General features: G+C 35.3%; 1 protein-coding gene across 1 annotated transcript; it reads right to left on the bottom strand.

Annotated features, from left to right (window-relative positions):
* Positions 1-23,383: 23,383 nt before the first annotated feature.
* On the bottom strand, positions 23,384-23,788 carry LOC309827075 (small ribosomal subunit protein eS26-like; the record flags this gene model as incomplete). Its single annotated transcript, XM_082661572.1, has 1 exon — positions 23,384-23,788. One exon carries the CDS (start codon positions 23,786-23,788, stop codon positions 23,489-23,491), a length of 300 nt encoding a protein of 99 aa, XP_082517698.1. The 3' UTR covers positions 23,384-23,488.
* Positions 23,789-24,172: the final 384 nt, after the last annotated feature.

The following is a 24,172-nucleotide window of genomic DNA, read 5'->3' as shown; positions in this document are numbered from 1 at the left end:
TAAAATGGAAATCAGGGATAAACCTCAGGGCAGAATGTTGGGGGTGGAGTTTTCAGTGGCAAAGAAACTAAGTGCCCAGTAGTCCTTGCACCTGCATGGAAGGCTTGTTCTGGGATCTCCCTCTCTAGGTCTCACTTAGATCATTACTTTCCTTTTGGATTGTCTGCAGTGTTCTTTATTCTGTCCAGTGTCTGTAGTGTTCCTTATTCTCTCCAATGCAGCAGGTGCGTTAGGCTGGTTTACGGCATTCACCTCCTGGAGGAGAGTCTTGCACACACACTGGATGTGGTTATATCTGTACATGATACTTGGAAATGTGGCAGCCATCTTGCTTCCAAAGGAGAATCTGTCTGAGAAGTGAAGCCACATTTTCTCACCTTTTCTTGTTACAGGCTAAGGAAATGATGTGAAGATAACTTCATCTTCTTCATTAGCCCAGAATGAAGGTCAAAAGTAGACCCACAGTGGAGAATGTGTATGGATTATGTATGGAAGCTTTGCTTTCCCTCTGCCCCAGATCTCATCATATTTACTCTGTGCTACTTTCCTCATTCAGTCATTCATTCAAGAACTGGGAAAACTCCTCTATGATCATGACTCCTGGACTTGCTCTTCTGCTCTAGGCAAACATCACCTTCCTGCTGGGTCTTTCCCCTTATGCACCCGAGACTCCAGTTGTGTAAACTGACCTAATTATTTCCTACTCAGTCCCCACCCCGAGCCACCTCTCCTTCCTGTAGACCCGTTCTTGGTGAAAGTTTTCTAACAACATAAAAAAACCAGATTGTCATTCTTTCTGCTCTCCATCAAAATGTTCACCGGGAATTGCCTATTCTACCTCCTAAGCATCCTCCCTACTTTGCTTGATTCCTACTCTCCAACTGCCAATGTTCTAATTTAGGATGTCACCATCTTTCTAGATTTTTATGTAAACATTTGACTAAACACTGTGTTATTTGTTTTATTTGAGTGTAGCCATCTAGGGCTGAGGAGCATGCTGGGAACAAAGGAGGCGAAAGCCAGGGGGAGGGGACTGATCAAGAGAGTAACAGAATATTGAGCAAACTGGGGGTGGAATTAAGAACCCCAGGGAGAAGACCAGCCATCAGAGATCAAGTCCAGGAATTATATTTTTCATTTGTGACTCTAATCTTGGTCCATAGTATAGTACCTATTATATGGTATGTAATCAATAAATATTTCTTGATTGGGTTAATAAATGGTCAAGAAATTAGGAGAGTCACTTCTAGGAGGTCCTTTAATAAAATATAATTCCAATATCTCAGGCTTGGCTATTGTACCAGTTATCAATTTTTTGCCTCTGAGTTCCAGATCCACTCTTCTTTGCCCTGCTTTGTGATAAAGAAGCTCAGCCTTGCAAATATTTCTCTGCCAGCCAGCACGCTATTAGTATTGCAAATAGAGAGCACTGGAGGGATACAGTAGGAGGAAGGGAGCTTCTTGTCCCAGATATGGTGTGATTCATCCTTCTGCATCATTCAGTGTACAACTGCAAGTGGCACTCATCTCTCAATAAATCTTATCACCACTTGGGCCAGTGGCTGTCTGGTGAGTCAGGAAGGCACCCCAGTGCTTGGCTTTCCCATTGGAAATCTTCATGGGCACCCCAGAGAGTAGACTTCTTTGCAAATTCCACCATCATCCCAGCAAGTTTTCAGTCTGCTGGCACCTAAGGTGATTTTCCAGTGAGTCTCATTAATGCTCCAGCAGCAGCTTATTACTGTGTCTCAGCAGCAGCCAGGCCCAACCTGGGACACCTCAGTAGACTTTCCCACCATCTAGTGAGCCACAGGTACACCCTCTCCAATGAGGTCTCCATCTCAGCCATGGGCAGAATTCCCTTCTCAGCTTGTTCCTTCCTGGCTGTTCTGTCTCTACCTTAGAGTGGCAGCTACTCCTTAGGTCTGCTATTCACGTAATCTTTAGAGTTTTCCCTGCCCCTCTAAGTAGTTCATATCCTGTTAATAGTTCACAATTCTTTATGTTAAAATTTCCCTGTTCAGACAATTAGTGTAGTTTTTCTCCCCTGACTAGATGCCGATGGATACAGTTATGGAGGGAGACTCTCCCACTGACAAAGGCCACCAACACTCCATAGTCCTGGCTCTTGTTCCCTGCAGTGTATCTTCTCTGTATTATAAATTTATTGTGGTGTCTCTTCCCAGCACTGCAGTCACCACCACACTGGCATCAAGGAGATAGACATTCATCATTAAAGATTAATTTCAGATTTTGCTGATAGGAGGGATAATTGTCATTGATATACTACCTGGCTGATGCTTCAGTGATTGCAGAAGAGAGGCATCTATAAATAAACAGTTGGAGGCCCATCCTCCCAAACTTAGATGGAGCTAGAATAGAGAGGCATCATCATGTTTCCAATAAAGTCATTCTCTCCATGCATGGACTACTTAAACACACAGGAAAAAGAGTATGTCACTGCAGAAACAGAGTAGCATTGCAATTTAAGGAAATAGAAAATAGTCACACTGCTGCAAAGTCTTGCTTCAGGGATTAAATATAATTTAGTTGATAACATCTTTTGTGCATTTAATTTAGAAAATGCTTACAGGAGACCAACTTTTAATACTGAAATAATAGAAATGGACCTTGTCATGCCCTCTGAATCATCTGAAATAATAATTAGATCATACTAATGAGCAAAAACTCAGATGGTACCAAAGCAATCAATAGTACAATGTTCCCTGAATTACTTTATTAGTAATCTAACAGAATTTGTTTCCCATGCAGACAAAATTCAGAAGGGCCGTATTCTGTGTTACATTTTCTTGATGGCTTTTAAATTAAGCTTTATAGTATGTAACAGCTGTCATCATCCTCACCATTATCATTATCAGGAAATATTTAGTGCACACCCACTGTGTACACAGCACTGCAGGACTCATTAAGCGGGAAGAGCAATAATTTCCTGCCCTTGAGATAGTAGAGGGGTAATTATTTACTTTGAGTACTTTAGTTCATTTAGCAGTGAATGGGCAGAAGGTCTTGGAACTCAATGCCCAGACATTTTTGTACAATTTCATCATTATTAGAACAATTACACCAAAATTTCTCAATTTGCTCTTTATTTTAGATTATAAAATAGTACATTGATCTATTGTACAAGAGTTAAATAAAACAGCAGTTACACAATGAAAACTAAAATTCTCCCTTAACAATACTGATGAAAGTTTGCTTCATGCTTGCTAATTGATCACGTGCCACGTCTGTTCTAAGCAATACTCACATGCACCCATACACTTTAAAAAGGAGGAAACTGAAGGATCTAGAGAAGACATACAGTAAGTGGCCAGGATTCAGACTTTAATAGGTCTGGCACCAAAATCCATACCCTTAATCCCACTACTACATATGGCTTCTCTAAACCCTCATCCTTTCCATATAACCTTCCCAGAGGTAATCAGGTAATCACTACCAACAAGCAGTGTGTATTCTTCTAGGGCCTATTCTAGGCATTGAAATTCATATTGTACATACATGCAGATATTTTAAAAATATAAATGAGATCACAGTAAAATATTTAAAAAATTTTTTGATCTAAAACTATCTAGGATATATTACCATATATATATTCAAGGCTGTGTATGAATGTATATATACAGTCAAATGGATTTTTAATATTCTATAATTCAGATGTATCACTCAGAAATTCTAAAATTAATGAACATTTTAGATGTTTTCTTTTTTCTCTTATATATAATTCTGCAGTGTACATTCTTATGCATATATTTTTGTACATATGTGGAATTTTGAGAGCAAGATTCCTAGTAGTGAATTTGTTGGGTCAAAAGATACGTATAGCAATGTTTTCAGCGCTTTTTTTATCCCCTAAAATGTCATATTCTGATCACATACAATAGTGTCAGATAAATAGTGTCAGATAAATATGACACTATCAATAATGTGTCATTCAGTGTTTACTCTCTCACTCATGTATCTGTGTTTCAGATCATAAATGAGAGAGAACAGTGACCTTTTCTTTTTTAGTACATATATCAATGTGTTGTGATCAAGTTCTTAATATTCTTGATACCCATACTGACTTTTTATATAAGGCCAGAGTCCCACCTGCCCTTAATTATTTTTCAGTGCACTAAACAAGATCCCCACTGACACAGAATCCCAGTGACTTAGTCTATTCAGGTTGCTATAACAAAATATCATGGACTAGATGGCTTATAAACAACAGAAATTTATTTCTCACAGTTCTAGAGGCTGGAAGTCCAAGACCAAGGTGCCAGCATGGTGAAGAGGGTGAAGGCCCTCTTTTAGGTAGCCACCTTCTTATTGTACCCTCACATGGTGGAAGGGGCTAGGGGCTCTGTGGTATCTCTTCTGTAAGGGCACTAATCCCATTCATGAGGGCTCCATCCCATGATCTAATCACCTCCCAAAGGCCCCACCTCCTAACACCATTATTTTGGATGTTAGGATTTCAACATGTGAATTTGTGGAGGGGGGGAAAACAAACACTTAGACCATAGCACTCAGTGAATTTGCTGTAAAAATTCTGGAAGTCACCTTTGACTTTCTTTTGTCTAAACTTATTACCATCCCTTGGCATAAAGGGACTGTTTTGTGACATATACTTCTGGCTGCCATAGATGAGGAATTTTTGCAGCTTGATTGATTTCAGGCTAAACAAATGATTCTGAATTCAAAGAAAACTTTTTATTTGTAGCACACGTTTCATAAGAAATAATCAGTGATGATAAATAGTGAAGTTATTATGGGTCTTCTTTGGGTTCCTAGTGGATTTTTAAGCTGGCACTCTTATTCCTTCTCTCATTATCTTCTCCTATCATATGTTTCCCTCCTCCCCCAACTCCAAGAATAAAAGATTAAAAAAAGTGAAGTTCTGTTATTAAAGTATTATAACCACTAGATATTTACATAGTTGCTTTGTGACCTTCAGCAACTCTTACGGCATCAAAGCCTTGGCACTCTTTTCTCCTGTAGCTTGTTGGATTATTAACAACTGTCACCTGAAATTTTCTCATAAACATATATATATATATATATATATATATATATGCTTATGGGAAAAATATATATAAAAAACTATTTAGAAATGAATTTTAAATCCCTGCTATAGAGAGCATCATGCTTTATGTTCCTAAAATTCAATCACTCCTTTGAAGTAGTTAAGAATGAGGAAGGAAAATTAACAGTTTTCTCTTACAAGAAAGAACAGGTTATATCAAGAATCAAGCAAATGAGCAGCATGGATATTGCAGAGCTTCTTTTCTGTTCTTTGTTAAATTAAGATTTTTGTCACAATTATACATACATATAGCTTAAGGGTCAAATAACTTACAAATTTCACAAGTTAAAAAAAAAAAAAGAATCCCCCACCCCAAACACATAGATGTTTCCCTTTTACCAAATTTAGTGATTATTTTGGTATTTATCTCCATATCTCTAAATAACATACTTGATTTGTCATTTCATGGTGTTTCAGTTTTAGGCTGCACTTATTGACTTCTGTTTTGGGAAAAAAAAAAAAGGTTTTAACTCTCTTTGCTTTCTTTACCCTAATCTCCTAATAGTACCCTTTTTACTCCTATTCCTCAATATAATTTCATTTTAATTTTGAATAGATAAATATTCTGTGTTTATATTAGCATAAGTATGCTAATACAATTTATGATAAAACAATGTAGTAAATTATGCTATTTTTTCTTTCTTACACGACTTTTATTTCCTGATATTTATTGTTTTGTTGCTGTTTTTTGCTGCTGCTATTTTTTGGCTTGTTTTTAAATGTACTTCTTACTAATTCCACCCCAATCTCATTGGCAAGTGTCTACTCTGCTCTAGGTGTATCAAGTACTCAGTCGATTTTATCTTCCTGAAGAAATCACGTGAGGCATCTTCTAACATGCTCCTCCAAACAAGACTGGTTGCCCCTGTGTTCCATGCACATTTCTAATCCTGGACCCCTTCCACCTCTCATGGGTTGGCTCTCTTGTTTTCTGCATAGCATTCCTTCCTCTGTATCCATTTACTCTCTCATTTTAGGGGACTGTATCTTTCAGTAGCTTCCTGAGAAAGAATGCACAGGAAGTAAATTTTCTGAAAATTGCTTTCCTGAAAACATCTTTATTCTACACTCACACTTGACTGAAAGAGGGCCATGCTTTGGTGCCTTTCTAGCTTTTGATGTTGATGCTGGGAAGTTTAATGATATTCTGATTCCCAGTCCTTTAAACGTAATTATTTTCCTCTTCAGAAGCTTAGCTCTTCTCTTTGAAGTTCTCTGAAATTTCCAAATTATGTGCCTTGGTGTGGGTCTGTTTTTAGCTATTATAGCTCTACCAGTGGGCTCCAACAGTTTGGAAAGTTACACACCCAGCATTTCTAGAAATTTTTTTGAATTATTTTATTGATAATTATTTCCTTTCAATCTTGTTCTCTCTTTTGGGTCCTCCTATTATATGGATGTTTGACTTTCTGAACTGGCCCTCAGATATTCTTAGCTCTTCTCTTGCATTTCCTATTTCTGTTTTTTAGCATTATTTTCTAGAAAATTTTCTAAATTTGTATATCCCAACATATCTATTGAGTTTTTAGTTACTGAAAATATACATTTAAATGCCTATTTATTTATCTGAGAATTACTTTTAAAAATAGCATTATTGTTTCATGATCAAAATATCTTGTTACCTACTGATGGATAGGTAATAGATGGGTGGCAGGAATTATTTTGTCTTCTTATATCTGCAAGATCTTTATTTTCTCCTAAATGATTTTTTAAGTTGTTTTTTAAATTTTTGTTTGTTTTGTTCTCAAACTTTTATTTTAGCTGTTTTCCGCAGATGCCTGGTACTTCTCATGTTTGTTTATATTTATCAGTGGGGAACTAAGGAGTTGACTGGAGACTCTGAGCTCATGTTGGCAGATTGTGGGTTTTACTGCAGGTGATTGGCTGGGCCATGTAGTTGGGAAACACTGATGTCAGTAACTCTAAGTCTTTCCTACTGAGTCTATCAGGATCCTATAGTAGAGTCTTTCCATCTCCTTCCTAGAGGGTGGAGTCTTGGCTGCAGTAGTATGGAGTCTTAGAGAAGAAAGACGGTTGGGTGGGGAGGATGCAGATGTCTCAGCATCCAGTATGTTACTTGTTTCTCCTTTTTTTGGTGCTGTATGCATTAGTAATTTGAGGATAATTAGATGTCCATCTCATAGGACTGAGGTAAGGATGAAATGAGTAAATAAATTTACAATAAATAAAGTGCTTCGAAAATAACAGGCTCACAGTAAGTGCTTTACAAGTGTAGCTATTATTCTTTCTCATGTTTGGCAGTCTAAAGAGCCTACATTTGACTATAAAATTCAATTATTTATTTGCTTTTTTATTTATTTTGCCAGAGATAATGGATGTGGAGAACTATCTGTTACTCAAATTGACTTTCAACCATTTTCCACTTTCAGAGGGTGGTGTCACCAATTCCTAAAACTTTAAAGGATTTAAAGATTGCTCTTGGCTCCCTCTATAGCCAGTTTAAAATTCATTTTGGAGGGGGGCAGCTAAATCTTCTTCTCTTCTTTAGGTCTTCCAAAATTTTGTTGCTGCTCTCTTTTCTCCTGTTTTTCACATCCTTGTGAGTGTATACCTTTTAAGGTCTCTTTATTAGTGTTTTAATAAGACTGGAGAAGAAATAAAAGTAGGTGCTTGTATTCAATCATTTTTTTATCCAATAGTCTCTGAATAATTTCTCTTAATGAAAGAACTGACACTAATCTGAGTGGTTTGGGCCAGCCATTCTCTTTCCGATATTTTCACATTATAGAATCTGAAGATATGTATATAAGGATAATATTTTCAGATTATAGAACCTGAGGATATATATGTACTATGTACTATATATATATATATACTGTGTACTGAGCTATCTATATATCTACTGTTATGTGAACATAAATAACATAAATAAATATTGATCTTATTTAAGCTATCATAAAAAACGATCTATCTAAATAAGGATATGTAGCTGCTACTGCCATAAGTAGCATTCTGCTGGGGTACATTTGTGATAATCCTTTCCTTGCCTTCTCTTCAGTTTCTAAGGAATCAGGAAAAAAATTTGGTTGAAGTTTGTAGCACTGAGGATGAGCAGTAGAAGAACTGAGAAAGTATTCCATTATTTCTGAACTATTCCAACATTTTGTTTATATCATATTATAGTTCTGAGTAATAGTGTAGAGCAAATTATGTCTTATCATGTCTGCTTCTAGTTGAATGGGAGTTCTCCGAGTTTGGGGACTTTCTCTTCTGATTTGGCATCTCCTGAACATTGTGCACTACTTGGCAGCAGGTTGGAGCACATTGACTAATGTTGAATGAAAAAGACTGAACGTGTAGCATCCCCACAGATATTACTTGCTAGACTGGACAGCCATCATTTTTTAAGAAGTTGCATGGTGGTACTTAATTTTGGCACTGTTGATGTTTGCTGAAGTACATCAGCTTCATTTTAGCTAATTCATTCACTTCAGATTATTTTAAAAAATTGATATGACTCACCACACAGCTGATTCAGATGTGACGATCATGATTATTTATTTTATGGACAACAAAAAATGAATGGATTAAATAATTCAATTTGGAATCTAGGTAGAAGAGATTTACTTGATGAAGTAGTGGATGGGGGTAATTCTCCGAATATGATCTTTAACACCTGATCATATGATAATTTTCCTTTCAAAGAAAGGAGTGATTAATAGAACAGAAAAGCTAGAAAAGTGACAATAGAGAGGAGAAAAAGCCAAATTATATGAAGTGAAAAATGTTAAAGAAATTCTAAGAATGGTAATGTACTTTTTGAGAAATGAAGGAACAGAATTATTGCTGGGGAAAAAAATTAAGGAGGAAAGTTGGTTTAGGAACTTGCTCACACTATCTCTTTGGAATAGAAGAGCTCCTTAGGAAATTTTGGAGAAAGAACTGAACCTATTTTTATGTTTCTTCTTTTGTTCCCCCACTTTTAACAGATTTATTGAGGTATTTATATAAAAAACAATTTATCTATACTTAATGTACAGCTTGATGACTTTTAGTAAGATTATATACTTGTACAATAATCACCACAATCCATTTTTAGAACATTTCCTTGGCCACTTAAAACCCTTTGTACTTGTTTACAATTGATTGCATCTCTCACTCCCAGGGAAACACTGATTGGTTTTCTATAGAGTTTAGTTTTGACTTTTCTAAAAATTTCATGTAAATGGAATCATGCAGTACATAGACTTCTGTGTTTGTCTGCTTTCACTTAACATGCTTTTTGAGGTTTATTCTTGTGGTTGTATGGTCAGTTTATTCTTTTCACTGGTAATATTTCATTGTATAATGGTTATACTGCAACGGTTATACTGCACTGTGTTATCCATTCACAAGTTAATGGACATTTGGATTTTTTCCCCCGGGTTTTGGCTATTATGAATAATACAGCTATGAACATTTGTGCATAAGTCTTTGTGCACACATATGTTATCATTGCTCTTGGGTAGATACCTAGGAGTGGAATTTCTGGGTTGTAACTGTCAAACTCTGCTTTTTTTTTGTATGGTGCTTGAAAAGGTACTACATTCACTTTTCAAAATGGGTATCTGATTGTTCCAGCACCTTTTGTTGAAAAAATAATCCTTTTCCCATTGAATCGTTACAATGCTTTATAGTAAGTTTTGAAATTAGGTAGCATAAGTTTTTTCAAAATTCTTTTGTCTATTTTAAGTTCCTTGAATTTCCATACAAATTTTAATATTAGCTTGTTGATTTATCAAAAAAAATTGTATGGGACTTTGATAATGACTTAACTGAATCTTCATATCGCTTTGAAAAGAACTGCTATCTTATCGAGACTTGAAATCCATGAATATGGTACATTTCTGCATTTACTTATTCTTTAAATTCACTCAACAATATTTTGTAGTTTTAATATAGAGGTCTTACTATTTTTTGTTAAATTTATTTATAGTGTTTTATTACTTTTGATGCTACTGTGAATGGAATTGTTTTCTTAATTTTATTTTTGGATTATTTGTCATTAGTATGTATGTATCATCAATCTATGTATATTAATCTTGTATCCTGTGAACTTAATAAACCACTTATTGATTCTAATAATTTTTGTTTGTTTGTAGATTCTTTAGGGTTTTTATCTGTGAATAAAGACAGTTTGAATTTTTTTCTTGCCTTATTTCATTGATTAGAATCTTATGTACAACACTGACTAGGAGTGGTGAGAGCACACAACCTTGTATTATTCCTAATCTTATGGAGAAATATTCAGTCTTTCATAGTTAAAGTATGATGTTAACTATAGGTTTTTTTACAGATTTTTACAGGTGATTTTTACAAGATTACTTGTCCTTTGTCAAATTAAGGAAGTTTCCTTCTATTATTAGGTTGTTTAGAGTTTTTATGATTAATGGCTGATGATTTTGTCAAATTCTTTTTCTGCATCTTTTATGATGGATGGCCATGTTTTTTTTTTTGTCCTTTATTCTATTAATATTGTGTATTATATTTACTTTGGGGTATTAAACCCTCCTTGAATTCCTGGGATAAATACTAGTTGATCATGGTATATAATACTTTTTATGTTCCTGGATTAAGTTTGCTAATATTTTTTAAAGGATTTTAGCATCTTTTCACGAGGGATGTTGAGCTGCAGTTTTCCTTTCTGAGATGTCTTTGGTATTAGAGTAATACTGTCCGTATAAAATGAGATGGTAGGTGGTCCCTCCTCTTCTGTTTCTGAGAGTCTTTGTAGCATTAATATTAGTTCTTCTTCAAAAGTAAAGTCTCTGGGGCCTGAGCTATTTTTCTTTAATCAGAATATTTTAAATTACAGTTCTAGGTCTTTACTTGACATACATTTGTTCAGCTTTTTCTCCCCCTATTTACCTTTGAGAAACTATTGGTGATTTGTGCCTTTCTAAGATTTTTTTCCATTTCATCTAATTTTTTCAGTTTGTGGTATGCAGTTTGTGTGATATTTCCTTAATATTTCCTCTTAATTTCTGTAGGGTCTATAATGATGTTCCCTCTTTCATTTTTGATTTTGACAATTTGTGTCTTCATGGTTTTCTTCATCAGTCTAAGTAAAGGTTTATCAATTTTATTGATCTTTTTTAAAAGAATCATTTTTTGTATTACACTTTAATATTTTGTACTTTTTTATTATTTAGTTTAAGATACATATTTTTAAATTTCCCTAATGATTTTTTCTTTGACCAAGGGATTATTTTGAAGTATGTTGTTTAATTTCCAAATATCTGGGAATTTCTCCAATTTCTCTCGCTTACTGATATCTAATTTAAATCTGTAGTCCAAACTTTGTAGGATTTCAATCATTTAAAAATTTATTATAAATCATTTTAAACTTGTTGTAAATTTGTTGTTTTATGGCTTACCATATGGCGTACCTGGAGAGTGTTCCATGTGCACTGGAAAAGAGTGTGTATTTTAATGCTGATTATTTGAGTGTTCTACAAGTTATGTAGACTATATTTGGTGATAGTGTTTTTCACTTCTTTTATATACTTACTGCTTAGTTATTTTATCAATTACTGAAAGAGGAGTATTAAAATATCCAACTATAATTGTTGAATTTTCTGTTTCTCCTTTCAGTTCTGTCAAATCTTTTTTTTTTATTTTTACTATTTTGGGCTCTGTTGTTAAGTATAAGTACATTTATAACTTGTATACCTTTCAGATGTTATTGACCCTTTTAAGAAATGTTCCTCTTTGTCTCTAGTAACATTTATTTTCTTAAATTCAATTTTGTCTGATGGTAATATAGGCACTTCAACTCCACTCTTATGGTTACTGTTTGTGTGGTGTATCTTTTTAACTTATTTGTGTCTTTGAATATAATGTGTGCCTCTTCTAGACAACATATCTTTGGATACTGCTTTTTATGCAGTCTGACAACCTCTGCTTTTCCGTTAAAGTGTTTAGTCAGTTCACATTTAAACCAATTATTAATACGTTTGGATTTCCATCTACTATCTTGCTATTTATTCTTTTATGTCTCATGTTTTTGTTTCTTTGTTCCACTTTTACTTTCTTCTTTTGTGTAAAAGTTTTAATTTACCATTTTAATTCCTTTTTTCACAGTTTTTTTTTAATCTTTCTGTCTGCTTATCCATCTATCTGTGTTTGTTCTTAGTATTACAATATACTTTTTCAACTTATCTCAATCTACTTGAGTTTAATGCTGACTTAACATTTGTAAAATATAAAAAATTTGCTCCAATATAATGCCATTTCTTCCTCCATTCTTTGCTATAATTGTCACACACACACAAACACATCTCAATAACACAGTATTATAATTATTGCATTTAACAATCTTATGTTTTAAAAAAGAGAGAAGAGAAAAATATGCATATACAATTCTTTATATTTACCTGTTTACCATTTCTAGCATTTCTTATTCCTTACTGTGGACTCAAGTTCATATCTGTAGTCATTTCCTTTCAACCTAAAGAATTTCCTTCAGTATTTGTTGTAGGCCAAGTCTGCAGGCAACAAATTCTTTTAGTTTTTATCTGTGAATGTGTATATTTCACCTTCATTTTTGAAGAAAAGTTTAGCTGATTATAGAAGTCTTGGGTGACAGGTTTGTTTTCTTTGAACACTTTGCCTATGTCAGTTTACTGCCTTCTGATTTCTACTGTTTCTGATAAGAAGTCAGCTGTTAATCATATTGTTGTTCCCTTGTACATGATGAATTATTTTGTTCTTGCTGCCTTCAAGTTTTTATTTTTGTGTTTAGCTTTCAGTAGTTTTACTATGAGGTGTGGATCTCTTTGTGTTTATCTAAATTGAAGTTTGATGACCTTCTTGGATGTGTAAATTAATGCTTTTCATCAAACTAGGGATATTTTTAGCCATTATTTCTTCAAATATTTATTCTGCCCACTTTTATTCTCCTCTTCTCCTGAAGCTGCCTTTACAGATATTTTTATGTGCTTCATGGAATTCAATAGGTTTATGAGACTCTGTTCATTTTTCTTCAGCCTTTGTCACTGTTCTTTAAATTGGATTGTTTCTGTTGATCTACTTTACAGTTATCTATTTTTACCTTCTCTTATCTCAAATCTGCTATTGAGCCCATCTTGTGAATCTTTCATTTCAGTTACTGTACTTTTAAATCTAAATTTCAGTTTGGTTTACTTTCATACATTTAAATTTCTTTATTGAAATTCCCTGTGTATTTAGTCATTGGTATCATATTTTCACTTTTTGAATGTAATTACCCTTAATTCTTTGCACATATTTATAATGGCTGCTTTGAAATCATGTACTATTCTTACCTGTAGCTCTAGAAATTTTTTAGGAATAAGTGCATCTCAATTTATCTGCCTTTGGTTGATTTCAAGAACACTGGTTACTTCTGTCAGTTTTTTTTCCAGTTTTATTCTTATTTTTTGTGGAGAGGATTGGCAGACCTCTTTATTTTGCAATAACAGAAGTTCTCATCTATTTCTTCTTGATTAATGGAACTCATTACTTACTCTTTCTATAACTGATTTGATTCTTTTCTGGTCCAGCCAGGCACTTTAGTTTACCTTATAAGCCTAAGGGGAAAAAAAGAATGTTCTTCCCTATAGTCCTGTTTTACCAAGCAGTGACATTGCCTAGAGAATGGTAAACATTTGCCATATTAGTGCTCTAACATCTCTGACATGAGCTGAGCCTTTTCTTTTGCACCCAAGGACCATATTTATATAATTAAGACTACTGGTTTTAATCATGTACTTTAAATTCTGTGACCACCAGTTGAAGAAATAAACTTTCCAGAAATGTGAGAAAGAGGGAAGAAAACATAGTGAGGGTAATGATAAGCAGCATGGCAGATTTAGGGATCTACTGCAAAATTACATTTCGTCACTGTGCCATGGATCACTGTCCTCATAAAAACACTGATAGATACATTTAATAAACTTCTTGAAATGGGATGATACTGAACCATCATCCATCATCTCTGGTGGGTCCTACTAAAGCCCTTGGACTATAATTATAACAAATTACTCTCCTCAAGCTAATGTAGAACCTTATTTTAAAATATGTGTGCCTATATCTCCTTTTTAATCACAACTTCTTGAGCGATAGGAACCAGTGCTGTCAAATTTACTTTTTTATAGCATCTAACAGTGCCATATACAACTGCATGCTTTATTCTTTTCTGATGATAAGTGTAACAATACTTTTTAATAGGAACTCAAGTATATATGGAGATGAGGTATTTTATCAACAACAGTGTCATTATGGAGCATACAAAAAATTCTGGGCAAGACATTGTTTCTAACTGATAATCAAGGAATTATGCTGGAGACTCAGTCTGGGGGATGTTAAAGATTTGGTTAATAGCTCTGGAATATAAATATGGGAACAAAAGACAAGAGCTTTATTTGATTCAAGTATAAGGGTCAGGTGATGACACAAGCAAAAAGAATGAAACTGAGGTACAATCCATGAAAGAAAATGTAAGTGATCTACAGGGCAAAACTAAGTCCAAGATTCAGACTGTTTACCCATGCGGACAACGCTGAGCCACCAGCAAGTGAAAGGATGTAAGTGGAGATGGAAACAGTGGATAGTCTAGGAGATCAGACAACGTGTGCCAAAGTCACTGAGCAACTGAGATTCAGAGCCGGGAAAACCAGTCACTGGGACTATTCTTCCATTAAGGGAATTGGAATTAGCCAGGGGCTCCACTAATTGAAGAATTATGGAACAGGAAGAGTGAGGTTTGTGATAAGAGTAATTTGATGCTGAGCCAAGTATCACAGAAATACTTTTAAGTAGGTTCAGTCTAAGCAACTGTGAAGAGAGATTTATTGGCTTAATCAACCAGACAGGTTATAATCACTAAAATCCAACTTTCTCAACATTTTCTGAGCTTCAATTCCATCTTTCAAGTTAGTGTCATATATATTGTGTTTCAAAAGTACTTTTGGCATAACTCAATCTCATCATAGCAGGACCTCCCTAAAATAGAGCTTAGGTCATTTATCCCCATAAACACCCTTTTTTTTTTTTTGGCATTAATGGTAATGGGATGTCCAGTCATTTCTTTGAGGGGTAAAAGGAACCATAGGAAAATTTATTTGAGGTTAAATCTTGTTACCTAACTATTCTGTAAAATCTTTTGAATTGATTTGTCTTACTTAAATGTGAACTTTTTTTTAAGAAAGTATTTTTCCACTCCTCTTTGTTTTGGTTTAAAAATTGGTCATCCTGTATCTTACAGAAACATTTAAAAGATGGAAATAAAATTAATTAAAATATTTCATTTAATTCCAGGTTCTAAAATGTCTGAAAGTATCTTAAGGTTCTGGTTTAACAAATAATTTAACATATTTAGAGATGAAGGAAACAAAATCGGGATTGAAATTTCAATAATCATAACATTATCTGTTCTGGGTTACTTTCCTTACCCTTCTGTAAGTCAATGTTCGGGATTTTTCTTTATGCTTTAGAAGTTGTTTGAGTCTTCTAAAGATTGTGGATCCTTCATCAAGATTAATAAACGTGGTTGAGATCGGCGAACCAGTAGTTTACTTGTCTCCATTAATAGGGTTAAAATTCACTCATTTAATTTGTTCACAGAATTGAGACAGATTTAGTAAAACCATGAAGAGGATCACAAATGACTATAAGAATGGAACAGCTTCCTCCAACAAAGACAGGCTAAGAAGACTACAGTTTTCAACCAGGAAAAATAAAACTCAAGGGCAATATTATCAAGATTCTGTTTGTTTCTAGTTCTGTATCATCTTTTTCATAGCTACATAGCACTCCATTGTATAGATGTTGTACATTTGATTAAACCAATTTCTCATGGTAGGAAGTTTTTCACTGTTTTAAACATGATGATGTACATTCTTGTAGCCAAAGTTCTGAAGCCTTCATTAATTCTGTAAAATAAATTCCTGGTTGTGAATTTCTGGATCAAAAAATATATATCTTTTTAGAGCCTGCTTACCGTGTCTCAAGGGCAGGACTGATGTTTTTCATTTCCTTACTTTTCTATTGGCACTCTTGTTTTTTTTTAATGTGGATTTGAATTATTGCCTGGTGTCACTTGCTTTAAGTCTGAAGAAATTCTTTAAGTATTTATTGTAAGACAGATCTAATATTAACAAATTCTCTTAGGTTTTTTTTTTAATCTGGCAATGGATTATTTGCCTTCTTTTATAAAAGATAGTTTTGCTGAATATAAGGTTCTCAGCTGACAATTATTTCACTTTCAGCACTTTGAGTATATTATCCACTCATCAAACACTCCAAGTTTCTGATGGAAAGTCAGCCATTAATCTTATTGGTTCCCTTGTGTGTGCTTTCAAGATTTGTTCTTTGTCTTTGTCTTCTAACATTTCGGCTATGATGGGTCTTGATGTGGACCTCTGTGCATTTAATATTAGTTTTTTCCACATTTTGAATGTAGAGATTAATGTATTTCATATAATTTGGGAAGTTTTCAGTTTTTTAAAAGAATATTTCTGTCCTTTTCTTCCCTGGATACTCCCATTATGCACTTAAAGTTTTCTTCCATTTCTCTGAAGTTCTGTTATTTTTCTTCATTCTTCTCTCTCTCTATTCTTTAGATTGCACAATTCCCATATATCTTCTTTAAGTTCACTAATTCTTTTTTCTGCCAGCTCAAGTCTACTACTGAGCCCCTTTACTGAATTTTTCATTTTGGTTGTTGTTCAACTCCAGAATTTCAACTTAGTTCTTTTAAATAATTCCTATCTCTTTATTGATGTTCTCTATTTGATGATACATTGAAGTCATCCCTCAATTCTTTAAGCATGGTTTCTTTTGGTTCTTTGAATATATTTTAATAGTTGATTTAAAGTTACTGTTTGCTAAATCCACTATCTGGGCTCCTTTAAAGGCAGTTTATATTGCCTATATATAGGTCACATTTTCCCATTTTTTGCATGTCTCATAATTTTGTGTTGAAAACTGGACATTTTAGATATGTTGGAACATATTTTCTAGGAAATATTCAAATTCTATTTTCTCTATGTATCTTCTCTGTAGGTAATGAGAGAATATTACATGAAAATCTTTTTAATATTATATGAAAAAAAACTTCCTCATATTAATTGATCACTCTCAAATTCCATGTGTTATAAAATCTGTTCAGGGTCAAGGCAGATAATCTTAGTTTCAGGTAAAAATTGCTCTCCTCCCATTTTACAAATGTAGAGAGGTAGATAACACCAAGTGATGGTGAGGGTGTGGGTAGAAGGGAACTCTTGCACTGCTGGTGGGTGGTTAAACTGAGAGAGAAGTTTTGAAAGACTCTGCAAGGACCAAGGATGATAGTGCACTGTGGAATAAGGAGTATGATTCCTCCAACTCTCTGCACCTGAGCTCCAAAACCAACAAAATAATAAGAAACATTAAAGGAGTTTTTGATAGAGGTATATAAAGAAATTATTTCATGTTTCTCTTCCATTCTCACTTGTTATAAAGGTTGATATTCTAGGAGTGGTTGGAGATCACTTAGTACTTTAGCTGGGCATGATGAAGGTCTTCATGGCCAAAGTTAATACACCTTAACTTTGTTGTTCAAGAATATAGTTTTTTCAATTTATATAGGAGTTGTGGGTTTCCAGGAAATTATTTCATTTTGAAAAACAATTTATAAATGAGAATACTTAATTACTAAATTTATATTTATTATAATATATTAGAATATTTATGTGATATGATCCAAAACTTATAGTTCAAAACACATCTTCTCTTGCTGGCTTCTCAACCATTTTTTCTATAATCTGAAGCCCATTTTTCATGGACTAGAGATTACAATGAGTAGAATCAGGTTAGTTAGAAGTTTACTTATTCTAATTTTTCCCATTCTCTAGCATTTGTCACAAGCAGTGATGGAATTGTGTCTCTATAATCCCTAGCTTCCAGCAGAGGGGAGTGTATACACACATACCTTCACATAAGGAAGAAATGAGACCTAATTTCTGATGTGAATCAAGGAATGGTGTGTCCACATCACTTTATGTTCAAATTATTTGCAGTGACTTCAATAAAGTTAAATCCATGATTTAGCTGCTCTGAAATGAGTAATACAGCCTCTCCCACAATACAGAGCTGATAGTAAATATCTTCATAATACAATAAATATTTTTAAAAGTATGTATCACTCAAGGGCCCAACATCATTCTTAAAATTGAAAGGTGTTACCTTAGAATATTTGTGCAAATTCCAAATCTGTTCTGAATCACTGCTAGCAATCTGTAAGCCCCAAATCCACTGTCATCATTAACCAAAATATTTATTGTTACACCCACTGTGTATGTATATAGTGGGCAAAAACATTCAACAGGTTATTTACCTACTTTTTAGTATTAATCTATTGTGAAAATGGCTATAATTCGACAGAAAGTTTAGTCAATAGGGAAAGTTAAGACCTTCTTACAATATCTATTAATCCCATAACAGTTTTATTCAAAACTATTTTTCAAAGCTACTCACATAACTTTTGTTATTCTATCTGTCATTAAGATTGCCTTTGCCTACATGTAAATCAATGAAGTTAGAACACTCCCTCACACCATACACAAAAATAAACTCAAAATGGCTTAAAGACTTAAATATAAAACATGACACCATAAAACTTCTAGAAGAGAACATAGGCAAAACATTCTCTGACATAAATCATACCACTGTTTTCTAAAGTCACTCTCCCAAGGCAAAAGAAATAAAAACAAAAATAAACAAATGGAACCTAGTCAACCTTATAAGCTTTTGCACAGCAAAAGAAACCATAAACAAATTGAAAAGACAACCTATGGACTGGGAGAAAATATTCACAAACAATGCGACTGACAAGGGCTTCATTTTAAAAATATACAAACAGCTCATAAAACTCAATAACAAAAAACAAATAACCCAATCAAAAAAAATGGGCAGAAGACCTAAATAGACATTTCCCCAAAGAAGACATACAGATGGCCAACAGGCACATGAAAAGATGCTCAACATCACTAATTATTAGAGAAATGCAAAGCAAAATGTCAAAGAGGTACCATCTTCCATGGGCCAGAATGGCCATCACCAGAAAGTCTAAAAATAATAAATGCTGGAGAGAGTGTGAAGAAAAGGGAATCCTCCTACACTGTTGGTGGGAATGAAAATTGGTGCCACCTCTATGGAGAACAGTACGGAGGGTCCTTAAAAAAGTAAAAATAGAGTTATCATATGATCCAGCAATCCCACTCCTGAGCATATATCCAGAAAAGATGAAAACGAATTTGAAAAGATACATGCACCCCAGTGTTCATAGCGGCACTACTTACAATAGTCAAAACGTGGAAGTAACCTAAGTGTCCATTGACAGATGAATGGAAAAGAAGATGTGGTATATATACAATGGAATATTACTCAGCCACAAAAAAGAATGAAATAATGCCATTTGCAACAACATGGATGGACCTAGAGATTGTCATGCTAAGTGAAGTAAGCCAGACAGAGAAAGACAAATATAATATGATATCACTTATTTGTGGAATCTAAAAAAATGATACAAATGAACTTATTTACAAAACAGAAACAGACTCACAGACATAAAAAACAATCTTATGGTTATCAAAGGTGAAAGGGGCAGGGAGGAGAGATAAACTAGGAGTTTGGGATTAACAGGTACACACTATTATATATAAAATAGCTTAACAGCAAGGACCTACTATATAGCACAGGGAACTACATTCAATATCTTGTAATGTATAATGGAAAAGAATCTGAAACTTTGCTGTACATCTGAAACTAACACAACATTGTAAATAAACTACCCTTCAATTAAAAATTATTTTACAAAAAGATTGACTTGCTTTCTCAATTCAGTGACTTTTTTTTTTTTTTTTTTTTTTGCATTACACAGGCCTCTCACTGTTGTGGCCTCTCCCGTTGCGGAGCACAGGCTCCAGACGCACAGGCTCAGCGGCCATGGCTCACGGGCCCAGCCGCTCCGCGGCATACGGGATCTTCCCGGACCAGGGCACGAACCCGTATACCCTGCATCGGCAGGCAGACTCTCAACCACTGCGCCACCAGGGAAGCCCCAATTCAGTGACTTTTATGCCACCATGTAAAATCAAGTGAAGTATGTGGTTGTATTTAGGTAATAGGCTACCTTTACATATCTATAAATATCTTCATTAAAACTTTCAATAGAGTAACAATTTAAGAATTATTTATGAATTCAGACAAAGTTATCTATCAAGAAGTACTATATGCCTATCAGGTTATGTGTAGAATGATATACTTTTGTCAAAGATATATGAACTTTGATGGTAAAATGACAGCACACATCACAGTACTGTACCTTGAAATAATTACAGATTTGAATTTTACCTCTTCCAGACTGAAATTTTCTAAAAGTCGAGGATTATGTTTTAGATATACTTTTTTAAAGATATACTTTTATATTCAGTATCTAGTATAGTGCTTGGCACATGGTGGATGTTCTAGATAGGCTTGTGGAATGAATGAATGAAATGTATTCTCTGGTTGAGAAGACAACAATAAATATTAAACAACAAAGAACTGAACATAAAAAGGGAGGTTGGGTCAAAGCATCTATAGACCTTGAATCTTCACCCTGATCTGATCTTTGCCGTGCATAGATATCTCTAGTATCCCTTCTCATAAGGACAGTAACCCCATCATGAGAGCACCAACCTTATGACCTCTTTTAACTCTACCTCCCAAAGGCCCAGTCTCCAAATATCATCACATTGAGGGTTTGGAATTCAAAATATGAATTCTGGGATGGGATGTAATCCAGTCCATACAGCTTACATCAAGGCTTTTATTTAATGGGGTAGATTTCCAAGGGTGCAATGGAAATAGTAAATAGTACCAGACTGATACTGATAGATATTGTAACAGTTCACATTTATGCCACCTATACACTAGAATACATGAGGATATTCTTTTCAACTCATCCTCAAATAAGTTGAAGTACCAACTTTGTTGCATGCATATTAACTTCTCATATATTCTGGGATTTATATCTGGATTTTCTATATTGCTTCTCTGATAGTTTTTCCAACAGTAGCTTTACATTTATTTAATTTCAGTGTAAGGTCTTCACTTTTTCCTGTCAACTCAGCTCAGCTGAGTAGTTGAATGCCTCCCCTCCTCCCTCCCTTCCTCAATTTCTCTGTTTGTCTAGATTTTCTGGGATATTTATTCTTCCATATGAACTCTAAGATGATTGAAACTCAATACTTTTTTAAATCCCTGTTGAAATCCTAACTGTAATTATATTAGACTTATGTAATAATTTTGGTACAACTGCCTTTTTAATGATTTGCTTAATATACTTTATTTCTTCCATTTTTATTCTGCTATTACCTGTTTGCAATGTTGCTTTCTTTCTTTCGTTTTTTAGTGGGGAGGAGTTGATAGAGTTGTCACTCATTTCTTCTTCTCCCTTGTTAAAAGGCAGAAAATTCCCCTTTCTTTTCTGAATCTCATAATATAGCACTTAGTTCTCTAATATTAGAAAACAAGCCTTCAACTATTTCCCCATCAAGGTGTTCTATTTTCCCACTGCTTTCATCCTCCCTCCAAAAGTTAGCAGTTTTGAAACACTTTCATTTCCCTAAACTTTCCCATTCTCCTCTACTCCCAAGTTTTGCTGAGATAGACTAGTATTTTTAGTTATAGACTATTATTAGAATTTCCCTTGCAGTATTACAAAAATTATCTTCTATTTCAAAAGTCCTTGTTTAGCAGTTACACTGCATATTTTCAGCACTCTCTAAATACCCAAGGTTTATTGATTACCAGTTATCATCTATTTTAAGATGTTGTAGCTGGGGGGTTGAATAATGGCCCCCCAAAAGATATGGAAAGTCCTAATCCCCACTTCCTGTGAGTGTGACCTTTGTAGGATCTTTATAGATGTGATTATTTAAGAATCTCAAGATGAGATCATCCAGGATTTAAGATGGGCCCTACGTAAATCCAATGATTTGTATCCTTAAAAGAGAAAAGGAGATGGGGGACTTGAGACACAGGGAGGAAGACTATGTGAAGATGAAGGTAGAGACTGGAATTATGCTGCCACAAGCCAAGGAATATGAAGAGCCACCAGAAGCTGGAAGAGGTCCCTGGGCAGACATGACTGCTCCTAGACTATGGCTGTGAGGGCCTGGAGGCAGGTGTCAGGGCCCCTTTAACATCTGCAGTTGGACCCAGGTCAGCAGGTCTACCTCCAGGTGCTTACAAGGGTGTGCCTCCTGGTGGGTCCCTGGATGGGCAGGAGTATTCCTGGTTCATGGCTGAGGGGGGCTAGAGCCAAATTACAGGGCTAGTTCAGGATTTGCAGCTGGACCTAGGTTGGAGGTCCTGCCTCAGAGCACAGATAGACATGTCTCCCCGGGCAGTGGAGTGGGGGTTGCCTGGAGAGTCAGGACTAGCATCCTGAGAGGGGTTGGAGCTGGATCACACACCACTTCAGGGTCCACAGCTAGGACTGAGGTTGGCTGGCCAGACACCTGGGACATAGGCAGGTGTGACTCCTGCGCAGTCCTTTGGCAGATGGTGTTGTGGCAGGACAATGCCAAATGGGGCTGTAGAGGAGTCCATGGGGAGACAGGGCTACTTTCAAGTCTGTAGCTGGGACCACAATTGGAAAGTCTGCCACCTGTGCATGGGCTGCCTTTTCAAAACAGCCCTCTTTGGTCTTGGGCTCTACCAGGGTTTCACAGTCTCTTACTTGGATCCCAAATCTCTCACAAAGGCACTTTTGCCTATGGATGGTTGCCAATTTATTGTTGCTGAGTTGGGGAGAGATAAGCAGGAGACTTCCACCATCTTGTTGATATCACTCTGAGGTTGGTTCCTTCGGAGGGCTGGGAGGGAGAATCTGTCCCGTGCTTCTGTCCTAGCTTCTGGTGGTTTGCTGGCAAACTGTCCCTTGGCTGATCTCTGTCTTCATGTGGCTGGTCTCCCTGTGTGTGTGTCTGTCTCCAGATTTCCCCTTTTAATCAGGACACCAGTCATATTGGAATAGGGACCCATCCTATTCCAGTACGACCCCACCTTAACCACTTACATCTGCAATGACCCTATTTACAAATAAGGTCACATTCTGAAGTTCTGGGGGGTTAAGACTTCAACATATGAATTTTAGGGAGATGTAAAGCTTTCTGGGAAACAAGTAGAGTTCTTACTGAAGGAAAGCATAAGGACTCATAATTTAAGAAAATAACCCTACTTTACTTTTATGAAATCATTAGAAATATTATAGACGAATTTCTTTTTTTTTTTTCTTAAGTATAATTTCCACTTTATTGTCTTTCCAGGGGACAGTATTTCTTTAGTCTTTAAGGACTTAGCTCTTTACATGGGCTTTGGTGGAGGTCGTGGGGCAGCACCCACAGGTCTAAATCAGGGTGGAGGTGTTCGGTCCTTCCGGGCTTCCCAAGAACGATTCCTGACTACCTGGCTGTGAATGGCACAACTCATGCAGTAATGCAGTTTCACATACAGATTGGGAAGCACATAGGCGTCGCAAACACTCGCTTCAGAAATGTCCCTGACGGCTGCGGCCTCTATGATGTTCCGAATGACGAACTTCTTAATGGCCTTATCCTTGGGCACGCATTGGGCACAGCTGGTGCAGCGAACAGGCTGCACGTGGCCGCGGCCCTTTTTGGCATGACCATTATTCCTTCTTTTCTTGGTCATCTTGGCAGGAGGTGAGAGAGCTAGATGAAGTTCTTAATTGTATATGTATGTATGTGATTTATGTATTCATATCTTAGGATTTAAATATACAAAAATGAGCTTTATAGTCTATGGCAGTTTTCAAAGTAAAAATGTTATTTTTCTCTTCTCTGTAACGTCTTTTGTAGTTATTACAGTGATTTAGGTCTTCTGTACTGATAAGTCACACAGAAAACATGTAGATACTAATCACTACGAGAAAAGCCTTTCATAGTCTACAAGTTATAAGTTAGTCTGATTAGTGTAGCAAATCCCAATGAACATGCTAAAGCCCACATACTAATTGTAGCTGTCATTCCACAAACTAACCAAAGTCCTTTTCTAGTTGTAATAGAAAAGGAAAGG

Source organism: Grampus griseus (genome assembly GCF_964374135.1).
Source record: "Grampus griseus genome assembly, chromosome: 9".
In the NCBI taxonomy this organism is placed as follows: domain Eukaryota; kingdom Metazoa; phylum Chordata; class Mammalia; order Artiodactyla; family Delphinidae; genus Grampus; species Grampus griseus.
The sequence above is the reverse complement of the archived record's forward strand: the minus strand, read 5'-3'. Positions and strand labels throughout refer to the sequence as shown.